The 27,302-nt window shown below is 46.8% G+C and overlaps 1 protein-coding gene across 14 annotated transcripts; it reads left to right on the top strand.

Annotated features, from left to right (window-relative positions):
* Positions 1 to 37: 37 nt before the first annotated feature.
* Positions 38 to 26,223, top strand: PFKFB2 (6-phosphofructo-2-kinase/fructose-2,6-biphosphatase 2). 14 transcript variants are annotated; one of them, XR_007122920.1, is made up of 17 exons: positions 1,370 to 1,512; positions 2,534 to 2,644; positions 8,119 to 8,244; positions 8,752 to 8,848; positions 9,268 to 9,334; positions 9,464 to 9,538; positions 9,899 to 9,955; positions 10,868 to 10,992; positions 13,109 to 13,316; positions 13,805 to 13,951; positions 14,713 to 14,817; positions 15,573 to 15,702; positions 16,456 to 16,518; positions 16,945 to 17,009; positions 17,651 to 17,830; positions 22,931 to 23,027; positions 24,251 to 26,223. XR_007122920.1 is itself a non-coding variant. In XM_047703668.1 (17 exons), exons 2-16 carry the CDS (start codon positions 2,554 to 2,556, stop codon positions 24,007 to 24,009), a joined length of 1,575 nt encoding a protein of 524 aa, XP_047559624.1. In that variant the 5' UTR covers positions 1,370 to 1,512; positions 2,534 to 2,553; the 3' UTR covers positions 24,010 to 24,039; positions 24,251 to 26,223. The 14 variants fall into 14 exon arrangements, 11 of the variants coding, with proteins under 11 accessions (XP_047559619.1, XP_047559624.1, XP_047559623.1 ...); XM_047703668.1 differs by lacking the exon at positions 22,931 to 23,027 and adding an exon at positions 23,971 to 24,039; XM_047703667.1 differs by lacking the exon at positions 22,931 to 23,027 and adding an exon at positions 23,971 to 24,039 and having other exon boundaries at positions 17,651 to 17,842.
* The last annotated feature ends 1,079 nt before the right edge of the window (positions 26,224 to 27,302 follow it).

Genomic DNA, 27,302 nt, shown 5'->3' with positions numbered 1-27,302 from the left:
ACCTTGACGCCGTAATTTGAAAAGTCCCATTTGCCACATCAGAAAGCGCAGTATGAGGTCAGCATCTGGGCCTAGGGCAATTGCTACATTTGGGTGGTAGCAGTATAAGGAGGAGGAGGAGAGAAGAGGACTAACGTGTGTCATCAGGATTCCAGTTCAGGCCCTGGGTGTACTGATAGAAAGACGACTCCATTCTTAACTTTAGTATTGCAAGTACTGTCATCGGGACAGAGGGTCGGGAGTAAAAGGTCCATAACCATTGAATTTCACAGCCACGTGATAATGCTAGACTATGTGACTTTTTCCAACCCTGTGTCCCTAGAACCAAGGACTGTGCCTCCCATATAAGTGCTCAATACAAACCTGCCGAATGGATAAAGGCAGTTGTACTAGGGCAGATAAGGCAACCATAACGCAACACACTGGGAGTTGTAAAAAGCTCCAGAAGGAGACACTAGTGGAGCTGTTCTGAGGGATGAATTTAATCCCCAGCTGAAGGAGGCATAAAGACATCTCTGAATTTCCCTTTTCCAAGAAATCCACATTCCTTGTTCTTTTTCCATCCTGGATCCGAAGAAGCACGCCTGCATGGAGTGGGTTTATCAGCAGAATCAAGCATCATCAGAAGGGCCTGGGGGCAACGTGAGAAGTTCGCTGGAAATATGCAGTCTCACCTCTACTATAACAGCCTATGTCTACCTCTAAGTTATATGGAAGCTTTGCCTCTTTTGACTCCTTTTGTGATCCAATTTTTTTTGCTGAAGCTATATTCCTTTTTTTGTTTTTCGAAACTACCCGAACAGATGGTATAGCATAGGAGGTAGGAGCAAGGATAACGGCGACGAGTAGAAGACCACTGGAGTATGCGGATGGGTCCGGGATGAAAGAGTAGTTGATTTTGTGAGGCTACAGTGTCTGGCCGATGGGTAGGATGCAAACAGCTAAGGTGTAATCAGCTCAAGTACGGTGCTAGCTCACGTTAGCAACGCACCACGTTCTAAGGTTCCCGTTCCAATTTATGGATCTAACAAGGTCCTTTGAGATTCAGGGAGGAAAGCGTTAACCTCCACAACGTTTCAGTCACCAAAATGTCACATCCCCTCCAGAGGTCTGTCGTCCACTCTCGCGAGAGTATGAAAAAAAAAAAGTCCTGCATTTTATTAACCCCGCCCCCAGCCCGATGAGTTGCCTAGCAACGAGGCAACCAACCTCCACAGCGTGAGGAAACTTGGGAGCTTGCGATCTTCAGGCTTCGGTTTCTTCCACCTTCGCGAGCCAGCGTCAGCGATTCCGATTTGAGCCCCGCCCCAGGGAGTCTGCGGGCGCCGGATTGGCGGATGATTCTCTCCAGGTGAGGACCGACGCCAGGGTGGCGGAGCCTGACAGGGGCACGTGATTTGCCGGCTACACTGGTGTGCCGGGCCCGGACCACAGTGTGTCAGCTCCTGTCCGCAGCCTAACGGGACGAGTGCCGGGGCCACTGTCGGGAGGGAGCTTAGGAGGGATCGTAGGGTGAGCGGTGGCTGTACGGCGCCTGGAAGGGCCGGGGCGGGCGGGAGGAGGGGGCCTGCGTACACCCGGGTGAGGTGCGGGGTGGTGATGCTTTGCAGTTTTCGCGCAGGTCCCGGCATTGCTGGGAGTGCGGACGTTCGGGCACCGGGAGCGGCGTCTGGTGGTTGGGTTGGAGGATTTGTGTGGTCAGTGGAAGAACAGTGCAAGGCCCTTGAAGCAGCAGGACCTTCGGTCCTCACGAGCCCCTTGTCTGGGTGTGCGGCGTGAGCACAAGGCTATCCCACCCCGGTTCGAGTCAGGACTTCTTATTCAGCAGGTGACCTTGGGGAAGTTATTTACCACCTCTTTGCGCCCCAGTGTTCTTACAGACTGCGAACCGAGGGATAGATGGGAAGAGGGTGCAGGGCAAGGGCTTGAGAATGAGAACACTCGAGGAGAAATGGTGATATGCTAAGGTCGTCACGGGGTCCAGTTACAGTTTTTCCTTCAGGGAACACGTTTGGGATTTCCTCACTGCTCCCGTATCTGCCAGGACTGAATTCCTGCCATTGGATTGCGGTGACTTTATGATAATGAACTCGATCTGTTTGCAACCCCGCCTCATCCCCCACTTCCGCCAATACTCTTCCCAGCTTTTTAAGCCAGAATCTGAGGTCAGGAAGGAACTTGGATAAGCCACCTGATTTGATCAAACTTAGCTCTTCAACCTGTAAATTGGATGAAAGTAACAGTGGTAGCAGAATATTACCTATGGAAGGATTATTAGAGGATTGAAGGAGCTAATTTATGTGAACGTAACTCCTAAGTCAGCTTTAAAAAGGGAAGGTTCTACTGCAACTCAGTCTATAGATGAGGAAACAGGGCTTGGGAGGACTATCAAAGGGCATGTAGCTATTAACTCTGAGCGAAAGGGCTGGACTTGACTCTTGGCCCAGGATTCTTTCATTTCTACTGCACCTGTCCTCTTCACTGAGTGTTTGGAGGGACGTCTCCTTCCTTACGTTCCTTTTGTCCCTTTCAGACATCTCCCGAGGAGCTGCCATGTCTGGGAATACTGCATCTTCATCAGAACAGAACAACAACAGCTATGAAACCAAGGCCTCCAGTCTTCGAATGTCAGAGAAGAAATGTTGTGAGTCTGGGGAGAGAGGAGGGGCTGCTCCCTCCCAGGATTTTATCTTAGGAGTATAGTTGTAGTCCTAGACTTTGATGTTTGGTGGGAGTGAGAGAGAATTCTTTGACATGGGAATTTAAAACCAAGTCTACAAGGGGAATTTCTTGTGTGAAACAAGTAGGCCCCGTGAAATGTCTGTCACTGGGGCTAGACTGCAGGTCTTTAACTGTCTTGTGGGGAGACCTGCACACTCGACTGATGTTGAAAGTTACCCACTCAGTGATTAAGGCACAGTGGCAGGTGCAGGAATTACTTAGGGCTGATACTGTTAACAGTTTCCCTTTACCTGGGGGGCTGCGTTTTTGTGAAGGTGCGGCTCACTGCAGAAATTGCAGGTAAGAGCCAGTAGGAGTTCATTTCGGCAGGCCTCTGGGGGAGTTAGGTCTGCCAGCTGACCTCTCACTCTTACTTGGGCACCCTGCTCTCCCTCAGGGTTAGCCTTCGCATTTTGCAAGCTGTTTTTCCTGCAGGTTCATTTCTCTAGGGACAGGTTTCACCAGAGCCTTTCCATGCCGGTTCTTTAGACAGAGATGGCAGGTGGGTTTGCAGAGAAATGAAGCATCATTTCTTCTCCCCGGGCACCTGCATTCCTAACGCTCATTGTATCTCGTATGGGCAAAAAGTTCTGGGCAACTGGCCCCTACAATTTTGGGGGAACCTCAAGGAATGCTAACCCTTGCCCTTGCTTCCAGATGCACTTTTCCTGTGGAGCCCCGTCAGTCAGTTCTCACTTCATTGGTCGTGTACATAGGAGGTGGAAACAGCCAGCCAGCGTGAGACCTGGAATCGTGTCATATTCAAAGCTTTCCCCAGAGTCTTGACCTTGATGTTATATCCTTGTCAGTCTCATGATTAATGATAATCTCTTTTCATCTAGCACTGATGAAGCTTGCTGGGCTTTGCGTGGCAACAGAGGCAGCTTTTTGGATGTGATACTGGGGTTGGCACACCTGTGTGATTAGGGTCTCCTTTCTCTGCCAGGGCAGGAAGCCAGGTACCGAGGAAGAGTATCCTATGGGAGATAACTAGTATAGCACGATGTTTGAATGCAGGCTTGGAGTCAGACTGCCCGGGTTTGAATCTTGGTTTTACTCCTTCCTAACCATGTGCCTTGAATAAGATGCTTATCCTCTCTGTGCCTTAGTTTGCTTATTTATAAAATGGGATACTAATATTATCTTCCCCTAGAGCAATCTGAGAATTAAATGAGTAAATATAGGAAAGCACTTAGAAGAATGTTTATAGAGCTAAAGTGTATTTTAAGCCCCTGGTGACTTTTCATTGCATATAAACGGAATTATACTGTAAAAGTTACACTGTGAGCTCACTACTTATAAGAGGCCTATGAAAAATTAGATTTTCAGTAAAGAATGTTTTCTCCTCTTGCTCGACAGTATCCTAACCCAGATTTGAGAGCACTAAAGTGAGATGCATTCATGTTATTGGGACACTTGATCCAAAAGAGTACAGAGAACAGGTGGCGACACGGGCTGCACAGAGCCCAGCATCAGCTGTATTCTCCAGAGAGACCTACTCCGTGTCATTCAAACTCTTCTGCAGTTTTTCTGCCTTGAGGGCTCTCACTAGTCAAGGAGGCAGTAATCCCAGGTCTCCTTTCTATCCTCTAGACTCTGCACTCTGATTTCTCCTCTCCAAGCTCCACTCTCTTCTCCCCTACTGGGAGCATGGGGTGGGGGATTTGTCCTGACTTCATCATCATTCATTTACCTGCCCCCTTCTCTTCTCCCCTCGTGGGCTGGACTGGGAGACTGCTGCAGCCATAGTCAAAGGAGAAATACAGTCGTGAAGATACGTGTTAGTTTATTTCCTTCTCTCCATTGCTGGCCCTTATGTTGGAGCAGGCTCCCCTGCCCACTTCGTGCTCATGCCCAGTGGTTGCTTTATTAATAGCTCAGCCACTATCCCCTTGCTGCCAATTACACCTGTGTTGCCTGGCTCCACTCTGGGATGTGCCCGAGCTGGAGGACTGGAGAAGGACTTCGGGGAACCAGAACCTCCAAAGGAGCATTACTGGAACTTCAGCTGCTCCAGGGACGGGGGTGATGGGTGGTTGCTGGCCTAAGTGCCTGTAAGGTGCTCAGATGACCGGTTTCCGGGCATCTTAAAGGCACCTCAGGAAGTAGGCAGGTGGAGACAGGGGTGAGTGTGTACATGCTTTTCTTTGTTTCTTTTATCCTTTGAGATTTTGAGTAGGTCTGAAACAGACAAGCTCTCATGTGCTTTTCCCAATTACAAAAGCAATACGTGTTCATGAAAAATTCAAACAAAACAGAGAGAAGTGAAAAGTAGAAAAAAAAAATCTCTCACAATTTCTCCTGTCCCTGTTAAGTTTATTCTTCGAAATATCTCCTGGTGTATTCTGTTAATGAAAATAGGTTCACACTGTACATATCCTATTCCACTATTTTCCTCTTTTTTTTTTTTTTTTAACTCTTATTGTGGAAGGCTTTTTTTGGGATGTTTCTATAAATCCACATTTAACTCTTTCTGCGCAGTATTGTATTCTATGGATATTCCAGCCTCCCCCGGTGGACACTTGCCCTGTTTTAGGTTTTCCACCATCACAAGCAATGCTGCAGGAGTGTCCTTGCCTACATATCTTAGCGTGTTTGCACTAGCAGCTTTTCCTACAGAAGGAATCAGAGGAGCTCTGTGTTGATCAACATTACGAATTTATTCTCCTAAAAAGTTCTGTATTGGTAGCTACTTTTAATATTTCAAAGTGCATGGATAGAAATTGGGTGTTGTCAGCTATAGGTGCACTGGTTCACTAAAACATGAATTTTCTCAGTGTTTAGCCACAGAACTTGGATATTTCATGCCTGTCAGACAAATAGCGGGAGATAATTAGCAGCTTTATGACCGCTGCATATTTAAAAAGTTTTGGGCCTATTTAGAACAAATTGTGGAAGAAGGCCTTGTTCATGAAAAGGCCGGGAACAACTACTACTAGTACTACTATGCTGGGAATCACTACTACTAGTACTACTAGTACTACTGGTACTACTACTAGACCACCTTTCAGGATTAGATTAGAGAATTTAGTCATACTTATCACAACACTCCCTTGGCCAGGTGCTGACAAGAGCTGGTGGCTGGGACTGATGGGGCAGTCATGAAACCAAGAGTCAGGTCAGAGCCCTGACCTTGACTTTGTACTGTGTAATTGTGGGCCAGGCTCTTCACTTCCCTGGGTTTTTGTTTTTCTGTTTGTAGGAGAGAAGTTATCAAGCCCTCAATTCCTCTAAGTATGTTCCTGAGGGAGAATAAGTTTAAGATTGAGAAAGTGAGTTAAATCTTTGTTTAAAGAAGGTAGGAGAGAATTTCAGGATTGAAACAGCTCTTCATTTTATGCTGAGGGATATGTTACATTGTCTCTGAAATTAACCAGCTTGGACTATCTACTCTTCAAATTAAGGTGGTAGTGGTTTTGTTTTGTAACAGGCAGGACAGAATGTTCCTAATTTTGTCAACCCTGTGGTTTGAGGTAGGAAGTGTGTTTTAGTTTTGTACTCTGGAACATGAGAAGCCCAGAGGTGGGAGGTGTGGTGCCTTGGGGTGTCCTTAGAGACCCCTGTTTTCTTTTGCTCTTAGCATTCTCTGTCCAGTTGGGTAAACATGCAGCAGCTGGTCCCCTGCTTAGCTTCAGAGCAGCTTCCAAGCATCCGTTCATTTTTAGCTTTAGGAAGGGTCAGAGGACCTTTGGGGGGAAGCGCCTAATGGGCTGGAAGTTGTGGACAAAGCCGCCCCAGAAGTGCAGGTAATGAGGCAGATCATGGGGGATTAAGCAGAGCGTGGTGCTGAGCTGGAGAAAGTGAAGACTCAGGAGGATTTTACTACTGAAAGGCGAGCAGCCGTATCCAGGCGGACCTGTTGAGGGTCAGAGATCAGGGGTTCATATCAGCTGAGGCTGCAGCCCTGCCCTTGTGCTCCCTATTTGGAAACAGATGAAAATCACTTATCTTGCTCCTTGCCTGCTTTGGAGAAGTCCCTGCCCAGGCTCAGGAATTGTCCATGTGCTCAGCGGGTAAAGGACTAAAGGCCAAGTCCTCTGGCCCCAAGTCTGGGCATCCATTCCTCCCTCACCCCTTGGGGCCACTCTTTGGTTTCTAGGTACTTCTTGCCCAATACCCCTAGGAAACTCTCTTCCTTCTGAGATCTGTCCTCTACCCAGGCCCTTCTGCTCACTTCTCCAGTGAGATCTGTTGAAAGGGACTTTGCTATGCAACTACCTCAGTTTTACTGAATTGTTTCTTAGCCTTACAGGGCCACCTTGTCCTAGAGCCGAGAAGCAGTGGCACCCAGCAGGGCCCCTTCCGGAAAACAGTGTGGGGAAGTGGAAAGCAAAGGTGGCTCTTTCCATTTCTCATCCCTGTGCAGGCCCTCCTCTCACAGGAGCTTTCAGAGCCTGGGTCCTCCTACCCAACGTTGGTTGGGTCCAGTCCCCAGGGAAGTAGCTGGCAGCCGCGGATACCCCGTCCCACCGCTCCTCTGTGGCAGAATGGGCAGGGAGGAGCCCGCCCCTATAAGCAAGCTGCGGAGGGAGCACGGGCTCTGGCTTCTAGTGCCAGCTCTGCCGTGACTCGTCCTGTGTCCTTAGGCAAGTCACCTGACCTTTGATTGTCCAGTTTTCCCCATCTGTCCACTGAGCCCTATCTCCATTCATGAGCATTCCTGAAATAAGTTTCGTAAGGAAGGACGGACCAGTGACTGTTCCTGCTTTTGAATGAATGTGTTGCTTTCAGACGGCCGTTGAGGCCGGCTGGCCGGGATGCCTTGCCGGCTAGCTTTACCGTGAAGCTTCCTGAGGGGCCTTGTCAGAACTTGTGTCAAGTAAATAGGCTTTGCCACAGTCTGAATCTCACTGTGGTTTAGAAATTCGGACTTAAGCTTGTGTCCTGAGCACAAAAGCCAAAACAGCTGGAGACCAGGCTCTTTTTATACTGGGCAAGCTAGCTCTTGCCCATGGCTCTGAAGGGATAGATGGGATCCTCGTGATAGAATCTCTGTTGGACCTTTTGTAGCTGGCTCATCACTGGAGAAGTTCCAGGCCTAAGGTGTGCCTCCACAGCTATAACGTTCTTGTGTTATTAGACATTCTTATGTTAAGGAAGGTGCTGTGGTTCTTATCTTTCTAATCCTTTCCACTTTTTCCTCCACGCACCTCTGTGGAAACTTTGCATGTGTGGGGAAGTAGTGTTTTGGTTTGGGTACTTCTTGGAAATTTACATGACCTTTTAATTCTCTTTTAGGAGATTGGACTGATAGCTCCTCTATATGCCATCCCAGTCTTTGCCTGGCTTTGCTGAGGTGTAGAAAGATTAAATGAGGTTATTAAATGATGTTACTAGCCCAGTACACGAACCTTCCACAGCTTCTAGCCATTCAGTTCTGTTCTCTTTCCCCTCTAGCGTGGGCATCTTACATGACCAACTCCCCAACTCTCATCGTTATGATTGGCTTGCCAGCCCGAGGCAAAACCTATGTATCCAAGAAACTCACACGGTACCTCAACTGGATTGGGGTGCCCACCAAAGGTAGGTGCAGGTTATTTATTCCTTGGAAAGGGAAATGATTAGTTCTTGGGCCTCCCAGGCCTCCGGAAGACCTGTTCTCCTTGGCATCGTGATTACGGTGTGCTCCTGGCAGAAATAATGGTAGATTCCTGATTTGCTGGATTCATTCCCTGTTTACAGACTCGTTTCCTCTTGGCCTGGGTAGACTGGCCTAGATTTAACAGCATGCCTTTGATGGTATAGGGCTTTACCTCCATAGAGATCATCTTGTCTAATCCTAGCAGTATTCATGTGAAGTAGCCAAAGTGGCTTAAGAAATTGAAACTCAGGCAGTTTAAGACTTGTTCAAGGACTAATACGTCTGAACTTGAGTCTAACTTGACTTTTAATCTGGTATCATTCCCAACATACCATGGTGCTTTTTTTTTTTTTTCATTTCCTTGGCCACCCTGACATTAGACCAAGAAGTCTCCTTTGGTGGGGCCTTTGTATTTTTTCACTACTGAAGGCTATTGGTGTCATCTGCAGTGTTTAATCTTGGGGTATATCGGCGTGAAGCAGTCAAGTCCTATAAGTCCTACGACTTCTTCCGGCATGACAATGAGGAGGCCATGAAGATCCGCAAGTGAGTCTTCTTAGGCCTGACCTCCCGGCCTGCTCTTTCTCTGCCATCACAAGACTAGATGTGGCAGGGCTCGGTTTTCCTTTCAGTAAATATCCTCTGGGGATTTTAACAAAGGTTATTTGGTGGACGGGTCATATTGGCTTGGGTAGGTAGAAGAATAGGCTCAGGGAGAAGTATGTATGTTTAGGGTAAACCTATAGAGCGATACTTTATATGCGTGGGGAAGGAGAAAGATATAGGACAGTCTAAAAACCTCAGTGGGGAAGTTGGAAAGTCTAGTTAGGGGGAAATTTTGACCCCTGGGAAAACTTCAGCAGGAAGGGATGTTACTCCTCCAGCAACCCAGCTGTTCATGTCTCTGGCTGTGCCTGCACTTGGTCTGGCACCATTCTCGCTGGTGTCCTCTGTTCTCGTGGCAGACAGTGTGCTCTGGTGGCGCTGGAAGATGTGAAGGCGTATCTCACTGAGGAGAGCGGGCAGATCGCGGTGAGCCTTCCCTGCCTCTTCCCCATCCTGATCTTTGCCCAGGAGACTGCACAGCTTCCCATTGGATGTGCCTTGGTGGGATTCCAGTTCTCTCGGCCCCCTCATCTGCTTTGTGGCCTCTCTCCCCAGGTGTTCGATGCCACCAATACCACTAGGGAGAGAAGGGACATGATTTTGAGCTTTGCCAAGGAGAACTCCTTCAAGGTAGGGTTTGGCTCCCTGCCGGAGGAAAGGGATGAGTGGATGTGGGGAGTCAGGAGGGACGTGAGGATCTCTTTGACTGGTGAGTGAGGACAGGCTTGTCTGTCCTTTCCTCTCGTGGGGAATACCCGCAGTCGTTGAGTGTTTTTTTTCAGGTCCTTTCTCAGCCCCTTAGCCTGTATGTCCAAGGCCCTGGGGATGTGGTAAGAGCTATTTTTCAATGAAGAGGCCTTGAAGGCCACTTTCATGAAAGAAAATCCTGGGGGATGTGGTGGCCGTGGTGGGGCAGGTGTGAGCACAGGCTGTTAATGAGCAGCCTGGGCACTTTGGACTCATTTGTCACTGCCTTCTCTCCCTGGCCAGGTGTTCTTTGTGGAATCTGTCTGCGATGATCCTGATGTCATTGCTGCCAACATCCTGGTGGGTGACATGCATGCATACCATCACCTCCCTGTCCTTTCTGCCTCGTATTGTGTGTGGGTGGGTGGGTGAGTGGGGAGAGTCAGCTGGGCAATGAAGAAAGAAATAGACACATTCCACAGTGCAGGGTGATCTTTTTGATCTGCCAGAGCACCATTTCATACTTCTACAGTCTTCCCTTGGGAGAAGAAACTGAGGCCCTGAGGAATAAAGTTAGAATGAGCTGTTGAATGGAACCCAAGACTTAGACCATGGCTTTGGCCCTGTGTTCTGGGTACCAGCTGGATGCTGAGACCTAGGGCTGTCCTCAGAGTAGCCTCAGAGTAGGCTGTCCCCTTCACTGTCTGTCAGGACCACTACTAGGAAGGTCATCTGTCCCACTACCTTTACACTCAGGTCAGTGCTGTGTGCACTGAGTACCTTGTGCCCTGTATGGTCACGGTATAAACCAATGCCCATTTGATGGGTTGTACTATGCTATGTAGACATGGTGTCATGGTAGTGCTTTCCTAGCAGTGTGGGACTGTGAAGCATCTAAGAAGGGACATCTGGTCCAAGTCAGGCATGCATCAGATCAAGCACCCTATTCTGAGTGGTTGTACAGAGAAATTGAAGCCCATTTTGTGTTCCCAGCAGGGCACATAAAGGGATTGGGGCCTAGGAGTAGTTTGAGCTATGTGAGTGCCTCAGTCCTTCAGCCAAGGGCAGGCACATGACTGCCCAGTTGTCTTTCCTTTCTTGGTTGCCAGGGTCACAGGACAGGGAGGGGGCACTCAGTGAACGGGGATTGCCAACAGCTCCAGTGAAAGGGCCCTTCTATGCACTTCCTTCTCTTTATTTAGCATCGGCTGTTTGCAGGAGGGCTGTTAAGGGCACACCTCTGACCGGGCCCTACTCTCCCTATGATTCTAGGAGGTAAAGGTGTCGAGCCCTGACTACCCTGAAAGGAACAGGGAGAACGTGATGGAGGACTTCCTAAAGAGAATTGAGTGCTACAAAGTCACCTATCAACCCCTTGACCCAGACAACTATGACAAGTAAGGTTTAAGGCCATGGTTTGAAGGGCCTGAGGCAGGGGTCTTATTGGAGAAAAGGGCCTTTCTCCCTCTGACCTCAAACTTTCCTCTGACCACCGGACCTGTCATGTTTGCGTCATGCCAGAGAAACAAGAGTGGATTTGTAGCGGCCATGTAGGCTGCGTCTTACACTTGAACAGTGAAGTATTTTTAGCATCAGTTCTTCCTTTCTGTTCTCTACAACAAGATTTCTCAGTCTCCACATGGCTGACATGCTGTGCTGGCTAATTCTTTATTACGGCCGTCAGGGGCTGCCTGTGCACCGTACGATTTGAGCAGCACTCCTGGCCTCCACTTACCAGATACAATAATACTCTCAACCTGCGATGAGCCAGAATGTTTTCAGACATTGCCAGGTGTCTCTGGGGAACAAAATCAAGTAGTTCTAATCTAGGATGCTGTAGGATATCCCTCAGAGATGTGTCTTCGGCTTTTGATCAGTTTTTAAAGTTTAGTGTGTGTGTGTGTATACATTCTGTAACACATCTATTAGTATATAAGTATATTTATATTACAGAGAAAAGAGTAACATAATATAGAAATATGTTTACATAAACCATAAGTTACATGTATAGATACATGTATGCTATATGTATATACGATGTATATATGATGTTGTATATATATGATACATATAATACAAATAAAGTAAAAATGTGTAACAGACATGAAAATATATATGAAATATGTATATGTATGTGCATACATATGTATGTGTGTATGTATACTTATATATATATAAAGCATGTAAAGTCCTTAAGAACATGCCTGGCTCATCAGAAATGTCTGATCGGTGCTAGCCATTATCCCTGGGGTAGTGTCTGTTGGCAGTGTGGTATGCAGTATGGGTTAACTTGATGTGCCTGAGGTATAAGAGCCATAGTAAAATGCCAAGTCCATGTTGAAGAAAGGTGTGTACACACAGAAACCTGGAGAATGTGGCTACATAGTTAACAGCTGTGTTTGAGTGAGATACAGCCCCGCGGCCAAAGAGATGGCAAGATAAATGTGCATAGCTCACTGTTCCATTGTTAAGAGGTCTGCTTCATGTTTAAGTCTTTTTTTTTTTTAATTTTATTTATTTATTTGTCAGAGAGAGAGAGAGAGCGCGAGCACAGGCAGACAGAATGGCAGGCAGAGGCAGAGGGAGAAGCAGCCTCCCTGCTGAGCAAGGAGCCGGATGTGGAACTCAGTCCCAGGATTCTGGGATCATGACTTGAGCCAAAGGCAGCCACTTAACCAACTGAGCCACCCAGGCGTCCCATGTTTGAGTCTTTAAATTCCTTCAAGTAGATTGCCCAAAATGTTTGGAGGTGTTCCTTAATATGGAGATTGAAAACCACTGTTGTAGAAATGGTGTAGTTGTATATTCTTCTACATAGAAGTCCTATATAGAAAAACATTCTAGAACAATGTGTGTGTGTGTGTGTGTGTGTTTATAGATAGTATTTCTGATGGTAGGGTTTGGTTGATTTTTATTTGCATCATTCTACCTTTATTTGAAAATTTTTTGGAATAAGCATTCATCATTTTTTTAAAAATTAAATTCAATTTGCACTGATCATTTTTACAATGAGAAAAATTGATGAGGCAACCACTGCGGATGTACCTCTGAGAGAGGCATGATTAGGCAGGTGCAGGGGACCTGTAGAGATCTCTAAGGTTCTGCTGCCTGCTCCCCACCGGCAATGCCGTTCCCCGGCCAGCTCTTGACCGCCTTGGATGGGGGTTGTGCTTCTCACCAGACTCCAGGGTTAGCAAAATTGTCAGGTCACCTCGTCAAATCCTTGACGGAAAGCCTCGATTCTTCATACCCTACTTCTCTATATTACTTGGCACAGTATAGGCACTGAAGAAATGGCAGGCTGGCTGGAAGTTTGGGACATCTTACTTCATCTTGGGTCTGAGGTGTGATGTGTCTCTAACCAGTTGGTTCCTCAAATGTGGGTTGGCTCTGACAGGAGAGGAGGAAGAGCTACCTCAAGCCCACAAGTAATTATGGAAATCCTTCCCTTCCCGCTCTTATATCCTCAGATTTTCATTCCCAGGGATTCTCTTTTCTCCTTTTCTGTCCCAGGGATCTCTCTTTCATCAAGGTGATAAATGTGGGCCAGCGATTTTTAGTCAACAGAGTCCAGGACTACATCCAGAGCAAGATAGTCTACTACCTCATGAATATCCACGTGCAGCCTCGCACCATTTACCTTTGCCGGCATGGAGAGAGCGAGTTCAACCTCTTGGGGAAGATTGGGGGTGACTCTGGCCTCTCGGTACGGGGAAAACAGGTGAGGCGCCTGACAGCCGGCTGGATTTCCCAGGCTTAGAGTTGGAGAAAGAGCATGGTAGAGGGCATCTCTCTCTCTCTCTCTTTTTTTTTTTTTTTTTCCCCGAGGTCATCTCTCTTATCCCCTTACTTCTTCCTCAGTCCCGCTGGGGCTGCGGCTGTGGTTTCAGATAATCAAGCAAACGCTGAAGACCTCCTCTTGTCCACCAATTCTGGCTGTGTTGTAGTGTGGTAACTTGGAACCCCTCCTGCTGTTCACTCAACTGTCAGATATTTATTGGGTGCAACTTGTGTGCCGAGCACAGCACAGGATGCTCCAGAGGAAGTTCATTTCCTCTTGGGTTTATCAGAACTGTGTAGCACCTTTTGGATTTTGACCGTGGTCCTACACATTCCTTATAGGCCAAGTTAGCAATTGTGTGTGTGTGTTTATATGTGCACGTGCGCACATGTTTGTCTCCTTTTAAAATTTTTAATCTCTGACCCCAGTTTGCCCAGGCTCTAAGGAAGTTTCTGGAGGAACAGGAGATAGCAGACCTCAAAGTGTGGACAAGCCAGCTAAAGAGGACTATCCAAACCGCCGAATCCCTGGGTGTGACCTATGAGCAGTGGAAGATTCTGAATGAGATCGATGCTGTGAGTAGGAATTCTGATGGCTACAAAGCCAGTAAGTCTTATTCAGGCAGGAACTCTCAGAGATCACAATACGGGCAGTTTTATCTAGAAAACTGGAACTACCAGGTAGTAGTTCTAGTCGGGGGGTGGGAACAATTGCATCCTAGTTAGGGTTTCCTGCATGTTTGAGCTCCTGTGCAGGGACGGGCCCAGACCAATCTGGGACCAGCGCCTCTGACATCTGGGGACAGTGCAGCTCCATTTTGTTCCTTTGGATATTTTTCTCCCAGGAAAAAGAAATAGCTAACAACTCACTTCTTTAATTTCTGCTTAGATCATTTGTCAGCTCTTCTGGAAAATTCCTTTCCAAATTTTTTCTTGGCTTTCTCTGTCCTTGAGCACAAAAGCAGGCATTTCTTTTTCTTTTCTTCCTCTGTACCTTTTTACGCCTTCTGCAAGAATTTTCTAGTCCCTTCAGTTTCTCCTCCTTCTCTGCTTCCTGTTCCCTTTAACCTACTGACTTTTCTTGGACCTTTTAACTTCTCTGAAGTAGTTGTAGCAAGTGGCAGCTTAAGCTCGAGAACCCGCATCCTCTGTGCAGTGGCCCTCCCCCTGCCCGTCCCAGCCACCAGGGCCCGTTGGTGGCACTACAGGCCAGGACCTAGCACAGTGCTGGGCACATAGTAAGAAGCCAGGATTCCTTAGTGTCGCCTCCGTTGTGTGTGTTGGGGTGGGGGCGTGTGTGTTGCCCTCCCTCTTGCAGCCAGTGTGGCTCCCTGCAGGGCGTGTGTGAGGAGATGACCTATGCGCAGATTGAGAAGCAGTACCCAGACGAGTTCGCGCTTCGAGATCAAGAGAAATACCTGTACCGGTACCCTGGTGGGGAGGTGAGATTTCCCCTCAGGTGGGGCGACTGCCCCAGCAGAGGCTGGAGGTTTAGCTTTAATCTGGGGAAAGGATTAAATGGGACGTGTTGGGTCTAGAAAGGGTAGTCAAACCATTGTGTCGTTTTGTCCTCCGACTTTGGGTCACAGTGTGTTTAATTCAGGTTAGTTGAACATCTCATTAAGATCTCCAGAGAAAAGGTGACAGGATGTCTTGTATGTTGATTAATTGTAGAATCAGCATCTTCTTTTTTACTTCTTTTTTTCGTTCCACTCTCTCAGTCCCACCCCGACCCAAGCAGTTATAGGCCCCCGAGTCAGTCTGTGGGATGTGAATGACCTCCCTGTCATCTTGCACGTTTGAGGCTGTTCTGGCCTGAGGGCCTTCGTAGTCTAGAGCCATGGGAGGCCCAGGTAACTAAAACCAATGGCAGAGGTCCAGGAAACCCTTCAGAGCCTCTCGTTGCCTCATGTGCTGCCCGTTCGTCTGTGGGAAGGAAAAAAGACACAGGCTGAGTTCACATTTCCTCTTTTTGACCTGTAGCTTTCTCGATCTGAATGTTGCTCTTGAAAGGTCTGAGGATTCTCGAGATCATGGGGCTGGGGGGTGTTAGCAGGCGACACGAAGTCGCTGACCCTCCAGGAGGAAAGCCAGCTGGGGAAGAAGGAGAAGTAGCCTCCTGACTCCGGACCCAGCCACCGACTTGGCTGCCAGCCTGTGCCTGGCCCCCTACCAGTCGGCTTCACTTCCCCCACAGTCGTACCAGGACCTGGTACAGCGGCTGGAGCCTGTCATCATGGAGCTGGAGCGTCAGGGCAACGTCCTCGTCATCTCCCACCAGGCTGTCATGCGCTGCCTGCTGGCCTACTTCTTGGATAAGGGTGCAGGTGACATTTGAGGGAAGGGCCAGGGGACACATTCATGGGGAGAGGGCTGGACTAGGGGCAGCACAAGGATCCTGGGCAACAGAGCCTCCCCCTCTTCCCCTCAGAGTGGGGTGCATTCTTCAGACAGCAATGTGGGGCTCCTAGCAGCCACTGGGCCAACTACTCGCTGAATTGACCCCTCTGGTACAAAAGCCCCCAGTGGAGAGTGGCCACTGCTGGAGCTCCTTAATCCTGCTTGGCTAAAGGGCCAGTGTTCAGCCGTCCCTCCTGGCAGGATCAGAAAAGTGGTTGAACGTTCACGGCTTGTTATTTGACTCCAAGGAGGGTGGTGTCTTAGAATCATCTTCATCCTTTGGATTCATCATAGGACAGTTTCTGGGTAAAGCCATAAGGAAGTTGCTGGCTTTTCTGACCCTTCCCTTCCCTTCCTGATCTATCTGAGCTGCTGGGCAGCCTGCACGTGGGCCTTGGGTACACCCAGGTGGGCCACGATCTTCCCCTCCACCGGGTGCTGGCTACTCCTGTTTTGCCTGCATGGAAGGATCTAAAATGACTTGCTTTCCTTCCTTAGCCTCTTAGTAGCGTGGGCAGCTTCTTAGTGGCCGTCCTATTAATTGTCTGGGGTTTAGGGGAGGAACTGTACAATTCTACGTCAGGGTGGAAAAAACTCATGAGCTCCTTAGATTCTCCTGCTAACTTGACCTTAATCCATAGTACTAAGAGACGTCTCTCACCTGGTCTTTCTCTCTTCAGATGAGCTACCATATTTGAGGTGTCCCCTTCATACCATCTTCAAACTTACTCCTGTGGCCTACGGTAACTATGATCTTAGCAGCTGGGCAGGAGGTGGGGATTGAAGAAAGTCTGGAAGTTCAACTTTATCATCCCTGTATAGCAGGGAAATTCCATCAGTGCTTTCCATTTTTAAAAGGATGTATGGGGGTGCCTGGGTGGCTCAGTCAGTTAAGTGTCTGCTTCAGCTCAGGTCATGATTTCTGGGTCCTAGGATTGAGTCCCACATCAGGCTCCCTGCTCAGTGGGGAGCCTGCTTCTCCCTCTGCCCCTCCCCTTGGTCATGCTCTGCATCTCTCTTTAATAAATGAATAAAATCTTTAAAAAAGGGTATATGTATATATTTAGGAATATATACATTCTTTTATGGTATGTTTTCCATACTGAATCTAAGGAATTTTCCTTGGAGATTTTTTTCCTGAAGGCTTTCTCTTTCCTCTGCTTCCTCAGGATGTAAAGTGGAAACCATTAAACTCAATGTGGAGGCTGTGAACACGCACCGTGACAAGCCAACCGTAAGTACTTTGCCCAGATGAACATGCAGGTTCCCTGCCACCTTGAGTCTTTGAACCTTTGACATCACAAGACTGGGGTTTTGTTTATGTACAAAAGGGGAACACATCCAGAACTCATGTCCTATGTAGTCTGCTTATTTCCAAAAGGAAGAGATGTTGGAATTATTGCTTTTTAAAATTAGTCCCTCTTTCATGAGTCTTAACCTTGAAAGTTGGCTCCTGGAAATCCAGTTAAATTTGGGAAATGTTTGGCTGAAGTCAAATACAGATATCCCCCTTACCCCACCCCCGGGAGTGCTCCCTTTAGAAGTAGGACCCAGAAGAGCCTATAAGGTGGGGTCAAGAGGTATAGGGTTTATTTCTAGGTCTGTCCTGATGACCTGTGTGATCTTAAGTAAGCCCCTTCCTTTTGTGGGTCCTCCTTCCTCCTTTGGAATAAGATGCTCAAGGAGCTGCTCCTTCTACAACCCTTTAGCTTTCTGGGACTAGGGCTAAGGCCATGGCCCATGTCTTAGGAGAGACTCTGTCTGCAGAGGAACAGGAGTGGAGGAAACTGTTGTGGTTACAAGCATTATTTAACCTTTATGAGTGAGCTTTTGGCTTGGCTTTCATTTGTGTGGTGTCCCTCCATTTCCAATCAGAACAACTTCCCCAAGAACCAAACCCCTGTAAGGATGAGAAGGAACAGCTTTACGCCTCTGTCCAGTTCGAATACAATAAGGCGTCCAAGAAATTACAGTGTTGGGAGCCGGCCCCTCAAGCCCCTCAGCCCTCTCCGTGCCCTGGACACGCAAGAAGGGGCCGACCAGCCGAAGACCCAAGTCAGCATTCCGGTGGTGTAACCGTTTGTCCCCTCCAGGCTTGGCCTCCTGCCCTTGTCACTAAGCACCAAGGAGTCATTTAACTTTTCAGCCCCCGCCCCCAACACCCCACCATGGATCTTAACACAGAACGTGAGCTCATGTGTTTCCAGACCAATCTTAGCGGTTCTCCAGAGTGAAACATGTCCCCCCACCCCGGGGCAATTTGACCAGCGGGTGTTTTAGGACACGTCCTCAGTTGCGGTGGTCTGGAGAGGAGGGAAAAGGATACACTCCCCTGGGTGCTTAGCATAGCTGGGTCTGAGGTTAAGCCTGCCGCATAAACTTGGTTCTTGTCCCTGGTGTCTAAACTCCTCACATCCTTGTGTCGGTAAAGTGCGGGGCGGGGTGGAGGGGGAGACAGAGCCCATTTTTCCTTCACCTTTGTCTCTTCGAGGTGTGCTTTGCTCACAGTCCTTACTTGCCTGCTTTGTTCCGCCCTTGCTCGCCTGCCCTTGGGACCGTCCAGTGTGATGCATGGCATTGTCATCGTGGTGTCTGTTGAGGAGGGAAGGGGTGGTTGGCGAGAGAGCAGTCTAGGCTCTGTTGGTGCTCTCTGCAGGGGGCCTCAACGGATCCAGACTGGGGGAGCTTTTTTTCTTTCCCCTCTCCTTTCCTCTCAAGCCAGGTCCTGAAAGGGTCAGCCCAGGCTGCAGACCATCCACAGATGCTCTGGGGCCTGCAAGTGGACGTAGGGTGAGAGCTCGTGCCTCCTCTCACGAGAGCCAGTGCTAAGTCTGCGAGGCTCTGGGGGACTTGGGCCCGAGGATGTGCGAAATATCTCGGTTGGTATTATTCACTTCAGGAGCGAGACATGGGTCTTCTGGCCGCTGTGGAATGACGTTTAGGAGAATAGGACGTTCTCGAGCTCTTGCAGGGCTCTCGTAGAGCAGGCATGTCTTTGTCACTGGCTCCCAGCTTTGCCAGCCACAGCACCTTTCCTGCCCAGGCCAGTGACCTCTGGGACTGTTTAGAAGGACAGAGATGAAAGAGTCACCACTGACACTGGAATTGCTCAGGGCAAGTGGCAGAGAAGAGTTCACTAGAGCTTTTTATTTTCCTGTAATGTTCAACATTCTCTCTACCTTAAAAAAATTTTGCATGAGCAAAGTTGTGTGTGTGTGTTGTTTTGTTTTGTTTTTTTCCCCTAAATGTGGAAAGACCTGGCCATGAAGTTACTCTCCCTCGCTGGTGTATTCTTTTATTTCATGTTGGTGTCCAGGAGTCTTTGGGACCCTGAGGGGTCTAGCTCTTAATTATCTGGAATTGCCTATTCACTTTTGTCATTTTATTTTCTCTGTAGGGTTAACCAGGAAACATTTAGAGCAGAGGATTCTTAGCTCCTTGGTGCCCCCCCCCCCCCGTTCTGTACATAAAACATGAATATATGTGCAGTTTTCTGAGAGAGAAGTCACTTTGCTCATGATGAAATGAGTCTCTACCTTAAAGTTACCAATTGTCTTTCGGAGGAAACCAGTGAGAGCAAGTGACCTATTTGCCAGGGGTCTTTTTGTTTGGTAATAGAAGACCTTTTCTCATGGTTCTCGTCCGGGAGCACTCATTAGAAACCTCTGTAGAATTTTCAAAGCACATACATGTTCCAGTCCACTCCAGGCTTAATAGGAACTCAGAACCTCTGGGGTTGGGATCTGGACATGTGTGCGTTGAAATAACTTCCCTGAAGATTCTGATTCATATTCAAGGTTAGCTGTGGGGAGAAATACTTGGACTAGTTTCTTGGACAGATCATCAACCCAGGAATTCTGAATTCCTTTTGGCTCTGAAAGGACAATTCTCTAGAGTTAGATGTCTGAGCAGATGACAGTATTACACCACGTGACCCCCTTAAAGGCAGGCTGCTGTGTTTTAGAGGGTTACTCTGGGTTCTCGTTCCATCTTTAACTTTCTACACTGCAGGGTGATGTGGAACAAATCGCTGGGTGAGGAAGTATCCTCGGGTAATAGCTGGGAGTGGTCAGCATTCCGGATTAAGGCACAGAGATAAAACCAGTAGGATATAAAGGTTATCATCACAGGCAGCTGACTTGTGACCTTGAGTCCTTCATTCTTTATTTTTTTTTTTTTAAGATTTATTTATTTATTTATTTGACCCAGAGAGAATGAGATCACAAGTAGGCAGAGAGGCAGGCTCCCCGCTGAGCAGAGAGCCCGATGTAGGGCTCGATCCCAGGACCCTGAGATCATGATCTGAGCTGAAGGCAGAGGCTTAACCCACTGAGCCACCCAGGTGCCCCCCTTCATTCTTAAGTCCCAAGTAGAGTAGGACATCACAGTGTTTCCAGTGGCTGTTTGCCAGCTTCTGGTCCTCAGTGCATCTAACCTGCTGTTCCTGTTTGGCCACTATATTCTGGGTGCATGGTGTCTTTGTGGGGCTTCAGACTGGGTGGGCGTGCTGATGGTGATTGGGTACATAGAATTGGAAGAAAAGGTCGTTGCCCTGAAGAAGGTTATTTTTAGAGACAGGGTATATAATTTATAATAAATGAATTTTTGTGAACGAGCAACACATTGAGTCTGTAACTGTGGGCATTGAAGTGGAGTTCCAGATTCCTTCAGACTAAAGGGGGGTGGCAGGTGAGAATCCTTCCCCTCCCAGTGAGAATGAGATGTGGTCTAGGTGGCATGTGGGGTGCTTTTACAAGGTGGCTTCATCTAACCTTCCTTGGCTGGCAGCACCCTTAGCCCAAATGATTATTCATCACCCCCCACCCCCACCGTGCGCCGTAAGAATCATTCAGAGCTAAGGAATGACAAGCAGGAGCATTTTGATCCAAAGACTTTGGATTTGGGCTGTGCATATTCTTAGTGAGAGGAGGATTTTCTAACTCATGAGCATTGTGTTATCCTGTTGTAAACCGCGGTCGGAGCCACAGGTCACCGGGATGTTCACTGTGGCCCTCAGCCTGCTCCTTACTTTGGCACTCTCCCCCTGTGCTATTTTGCTTCTCCCAAAAGAGGAGCCTGAGGTAGTCTTTTTAGTCTCGGGGCACACAAGAAATTAGAACTTGACTGTAGCATTCTTCAGTTCTAGAGCAGGAGCCCTCCAGAGAAGTTTCTGCAGGAAGAAGCCAGGAGGATACAGAATGGCATAGAGCTCTTCCTCCGAATTTTAGAGAAGTTCTACTTTCTATCTTTTCTATCCTCCTCTTCCTTGCTTACTGAATGTGTATTGGTAACATCTGCACATTGCTATAGTTATGTCTATGTCACAGATTCTACAGAGAAAGGATGGATTCCAGAGCACCTTTTGCTAAGGCTTTTGGTTTCATTGTGGGAGAAATAGGTGAAGGCTTTAGTATTTCATCTATGAAATTATTTAATTTAGTAAATGGGGAGAGGAAAATCCCTGTATATTTTATTTTGTTGCTTGGAAACTGAGTGATGAATTTTGTGACACACGTGAAAGAGGAATCTGAAGCAGATTTAGAGAACTAGCTTCGCTTGTCTCTTAATCCTCAAATTAGAATTTCCTTCTTATTAATCTGTATTGTCTTTGGTTTTGTTTTGATAATGGGATTGTTTTACATTCAGCTGCAAAGCAGAACTAGAAAATCTTAAAAACATGCATTGTGCAGGGGTCTGCCCTATCTTACTGTCTCTGGGTTTGTTTGTTTGTTTGTTTGTTTCTCCCTCAAGGAGTTAGAATTAGGAATACACGTGTCTGCATTCCCAGGCTGAACGGAGGAGTGTTTCCTTTGAGGTTCTGGTGTCCCTCTTTGCAACCCACAAATGGATCTGCAGAAGCACCTGTATTCTCAAGAAATGTGACATAACTTTGAAAATAAATCCATCTTACAATTTTTCTCTGAGTAGGAGGTCTAGGTTTTGGAGAAATTCATTGGTGCCTGGGGTAGCGAAAGGAGAGAGGGAAGAATGTCTAATGATGCAGAAAACTATACTATATATGTGTTACACAGCCTTACAGACATTCCATTGTTTCTCCTGAGTTCAGAAGCCATGTTGTTTTTGTTTTCAAGAAATTTGCTCAATTTACCCAGTTTTCCTAGCACGTATTTTGACATGGTCATGTTTTAAAATATTTTAGTTTAAAAAATATCTAACACTTGAGCCAGGTTGTGACATTGGCAGGATGGATCTCTGACTTCCCAGAGAGGTAATTCAGTCATCAGAAGTATGTCCGGGAATTTAATATGGATGCATAATGTCAGGAAGACTGTATCTAGTAGCATCCACATGCTTACCGACTGGCAGGCCCTGGGTGAGTCTATACGCTGACTGACTGACTGACAGACTCCAGTAGGGTCTTGCAATCTGACTGTCTTTTTTCTAATTGTACCAGTTAGTAATATAGGCATATTATTGTAATTTTGTGTCTGTTGTATGTGTCCTACAAAGAAAGGAAGTAAACACTTCACCTTTTTTTCAGGGGGAAGTTCTGTACTTACCGATTTTTAGTAGACCTTTCTTTTAAGAGTAGCAGCCAAATTCTCATCATTTTGTAGAAAATGAAGGTTGAACTTCACTTCTGTGTGATATTTTGTAAACTTGGTGAAGGAAATACCTCCTCAAAGCCAGAAATTATTACCTCTACCTGCATTCATTCCTCCCACTCCCCCACCTCTAGGCAGGATTTCCCTTTCACTGTCTGCTGATGAACCTTCTGTGTCCTCAGCTTCCCTGTCATAGGATAGAGCAGTGGCTAATGCTGCTGTTTTCAGTCTGCCATGGGTTTGGCTTTTATTCATAAAATCTAATAAATAAAAATGCAAAGGAAATTTTGCATTTAAAAATTGATCTTAAGAGTTGGCAAAGGTATTCTTTCCAGTCAGCCTTTCACTGGGGATCTAGGACCAATATTTATCAACCCAGTGTTTTTGTACTTGAATTGCTTGTATACATTTTTTTTATTGTGTTGAAATAACAAAATCCACTTATTCTGATATGGTGATGGTTTTACTGTGGCAAGAGCTAAAGACTGATTACCAGCTGTGCCCCTTGGAGGGGGTTGGAAATGGTTGAAGGGAATGGACTGAATTGGGAAGTCATGTACTAGAGTTATCCTGCAAATCGATTTCCTAGGCACAGCTCTGGTGAAAAAGGAATGTGAGTCCTTACCAGCATTCTGATTTAATCTGGTGACATTGATATCAAAATATGCCACTCAGAGCCACAGAAGGTGTGTATAACTGTATTTGAAATGTGCTTTTCTGTGTGTGTGTGTGTGTGTGTGTGTGTGTGTGTGTTTGTGTGTGTGTGTGTGTGTATAGAATTGGTAAATAAAAATGTTGAGTAACTTGAACCTATCAGAAGGCTTCTGGGTTTTTTGTTTTGTATTTTGGGTTTGTGTTCTCCACCCACTCCCCCACCTCCAAAACGGCCTCCTGCTGCTCCATGATTGGGCCTCAGAGGAGCCAAACCCCGTTGGCCGTGCAATGGGAGTCCTTGGTGTGGGCATGGCTCTCTTCCACCACCTTCTGGGAAAGATGGGAAGGACATTATGGAAGGCACGTGAACTGTGTACTTTTTGGCCCCTCTACAAGAATTAAGAAAAAATTACCTTTGCCCGAACTGTACTATGAATCCTGTTAACCACATGTAACTCATTATCATAAGGGAAAAAGTATGGAGATCTCTTAGAATTTAGTGGGCTGTTCCTTCTAAAACATGACCCGACTGTTTCTAAAGAGCTTACCATCAACAGAATGAAAAGGCATTTAACTTCTGGGACAGGAAATACGGGTGGAACTGTGTCACCGCCTCATGCCTCATTCGTGTCAGCCCGGCAAAGAGCAGGAGCTCCTTAGACATGCAGCCTCTGGGGCCTTGTCACACGGTCCCTGAATTAGAATCGCCACCTTAATAGGATGACCAAGTGATTCCCATGCACAAACTGACGCTTGAGAAGCACTCCTCTAGGGGGAGGAATTCCTCACGAAACACTTGGTCTCAGTTTATGGGAAATCAGTTTATGATTTGTGCTCTGACGAATTTCAGAAGGTCTGGGATAGCTACAACCGTAGAGACCCTCCTCAGAAGCCAAGGAGCCCCTGACTGCAAAGCCATTTGGTCAGCATGGTCCTTTGGCTGATAGTAGCCTACGTACTCTCCTTTTACCACAGGATTTCCTTCAGCTTCTACCTCCTATCTTGGGTGTATAGCTTAGTGCCCGGTCCAACATGGTTACAAAGGTCGGTTTCTCAGGGAAAGGAGCCTGAGACTGTACTGTTGGAGTTTGGTAAAGGGTAAAGGGGTGTGTGCCCACACAACCGAGGGTCCGTGCATGTGTGCGGAGGTGGGCCTGTGGGCAGTGGGGGAGCAGTGGGTGGGTGAGGGAGGGGTCCTGCTTCACTTTGATTTGATTCTGGCAGGGGCATAATACTTTCTCTCTCTGGCTCGTAGGCAGAGACGGGGTTGGCTGTGCACAGGCACTCTTCGGCGTCCCTCACACCGCTTTGCTGATGATGTAAAGGTTGAAGCCAGACCCCTCCAGGATCTACTTCAAGGCTGTTGATGGCAGCCCCACGGGGGCTCTATCAGGAAGTTAAGCTGGGATTGGACATTTGAGGCCACCAAAATGAGGCCTGGAAAAAACATTACATTTCTTCCCCTCATGCCTAATGGGAATACGTGTTACATGGGAAAACTTAAGTGCCCTGTGCCTCAAAACATGTAACAGCCCGACCCGATTGGTTTGTATGATCTCTTTGCTGGGTGTGACCCCAGTTGGCCAGTCTTGTTCCTTTACGGCCTTTAACTTCTACCTGCGATTGTATCCCTGGCTGCCTGTTCTTTTCTGGAACACAAATGGCACCTCTTCAGACTTGTTTCCGAGTGAGAGGGCTGCACCACCATGAGCCTGTTCTGTGCTGTAAGAGCTGGTCTCTGCGTCCGTTCCAGCGAGCAGGCTAGAGGACCTTATATATATGTTAGCCGTCTCTTTTCTGTCACGTTGGAAATGAAACAAATTCAGCAGGTGAGTGGAGGGTATCTGAGAAATTCAGTCCCTGTAATGTCTCTTCTGCAGTGGTGGAAGGACAGCGTCAGCTGCCTTTTCACAGAGAGAAGTTTTTCCTTGTTCCAGACCCTGTAAGGGCAGGATCTGACTGCAAGACTCCCCAGAATGGGTCCCTGTCTTCAAAGTACCCTTTTCCGAAGTAGCTACTGTATTTCCTACCTGATGCTGCGTCCCCTCACAGCGGCAGAGGGAGGCGTCATTCTCCAGTGGTTGGGAATGAGGGTTGGAGAGAAAAGTAGGGCACTATTGACAGGACCTGAAGAAGTGAAGAGGGCTCCTCGGGAATCAACTGTACCAGGGAGTTCTTGCTTCAAACCAGGCTCAGGGGGGCATGGCTTTCTGTGGGGTCTGTCACTATGATGCGGTCTCTATGAAAGCTGCGGATGTGTCTTCGAGAGCATCTGGTCTTCTGATGCCTGCCTCTTAGCTAATTGTCTCTAGTGGGGTCTCCTGGTAATTTATGTAGAACACTGGGGCGGGAGGTGGGCAGGGGAGACCCCAGTCTTTGAGGCATCTATCATTTCGCTTCCAGTAAAGATAAGCCAGTGTGAATCTCTGTCAATGTGATTTTGATGTCAATACTCCAATTGAGGGTATAGAAGCTCCAGAAGATAAGTATCTTACAAGCAAAAAAAAAAAATTTTTTTTAAAGAATAGTAAGTTTTTTAGCTTTTTAAATAATTTTTCCCTTTCATACAGATACCCTCTTGCTGGGCAAGAGGGTAAGTAACAAGAAAAGAAAGAAATGCATTTTTCCCCCAAATGGTTCTTTTATACTGTGGATGATATGGGGCTCCCTTACCTAAGATGTGATGAGCTGGGCTGCAGGCAGTTCAGCATCCCGGAACCAGGAGCTTATTTTATACGCACAAAGCTGCCTTCAGAAAGGCTCCTGACTCTGCTCTGTAGCAGGGGATTTTCATCTGGCCTCTCTGAGCGTGCGGAACTGTCACTATTTTGTTGTTTTGCTGCGGTTTTCTTTCTGCATCTAAACGCAGTGTTTGTTGATGATCAGATAATGTTTTTACTTATTTATTCATTCATGTGTGATATTTTTAAGTCCTATGTGAGTGTTTGCATGTGTTTGATCAGAATGTAAGATAATTGGTGTTGTCTGTTTTTGGTAGAAATTGAGGTAGTTTGAGATTTTAAATGTGATGTCCATAGTATTACCTTAAATTAAATTTCTAAGGTCTAGGTGTCTGTCTTCTGTAAAAGGATGGCAACGATGTTAAGGCACGGCGGATTTCTTTTGAGTACTTTTTTTCTCGTTGATTTATAAGTATCGACCAAGAGATGCATTTCTCTGGAGAGAAGTTTATCTCCTGGATAAATAAAATCATGCTAAAATATGTCAGTAATCTGTATTTCTTTATAATAAGAAATATAATAAAAGTTATTTTTAATTTAAAGATGTAATTAATTTTTGAAATCACCACAAAATGGGATAACATTTGGTACATTATACATATGCAAAATGTTAATAACATCATTGAAAATGTCTTTGAAACTAACTTCTTGACAATGATTCTCAAAATCTTAGGTCATATGTATATTTCCAGCTAGTGTTTGAATTGGTGACTCCTGCCTTTATCAAGTTACACTGGCATTTCAAAATGATATCAGTGGGATCATTATTGCCATATACTATTAATTAAATGAATTAACAATGAATTTGTTAATTCATTTAACAAATCTTTAATGATCATCAGTTGGTTGTTATGTGGTGAGTAAAACCCAGTCCTTGTTCCCTGTCCTTAGAAAAGATCTCCAAGCACTTTTGCAGGTGTTAGTCTTACCCAGCCATCTAGCCATCATTTGCAGAAGGACAAGCACATCTGGGCTCATTCTTACTTCACAAATAGGTGAATGAACACCCTTATTAAGTGACTCACCTTGACACTGATGGAGTTCTTGTCAAAGCCCATACCTCAGAACAAGGTAAATGGTAAAAAGTGTAATAGTGAGGGCCCAACAAACATATAACATGCTTTTTTAAAATCTAGCTAGAAACTTCATAAAGATACCAGAATTAGAATGACTCCTTAGAGAGTGCTCCATTGTTGGGTGACGGTCACTATAGCCTTAATTATTCCCTCATGACTTCAGCCTCTCCAGGATCTTTCCTGGGGACTCTCTGTGAGGAGGCTGGCCTTGCTAGCTTGCCCTGGTTGGTGACAAGCCCACTGGCACTTCCTGCGGCAGTCCAGCAATGGCCCATTGCTTTATGGTCTTGAAGTACTCCCACCCTCCAACCTACATTCATTGTCTTGAACTCATCTGAGAATTTGACAAAAGCTGAGGCCCCTTTCCCTGACAAAAGGTAGATATGCATCACTTTCACATACATCCCGACCTCAGGGTAGCAAAGCAGGGGTTAGATGATAATGTACACACATATCCCATCTCCCTTTCTTTTCTTTGACATTAAAAAAA

Source organism: Lutra lutra, chromosome 15 (genome assembly GCF_902655055.1).
Source record: "Lutra lutra chromosome 15, mLutLut1.2, whole genome shotgun sequence".
NCBI classification, from domain to species: Eukaryota; Metazoa; Chordata; class Mammalia; order Carnivora; family Mustelidae; genus Lutra; species Lutra lutra.
This window is presented reverse-complemented; position numbering and strand designations above follow the sequence as displayed.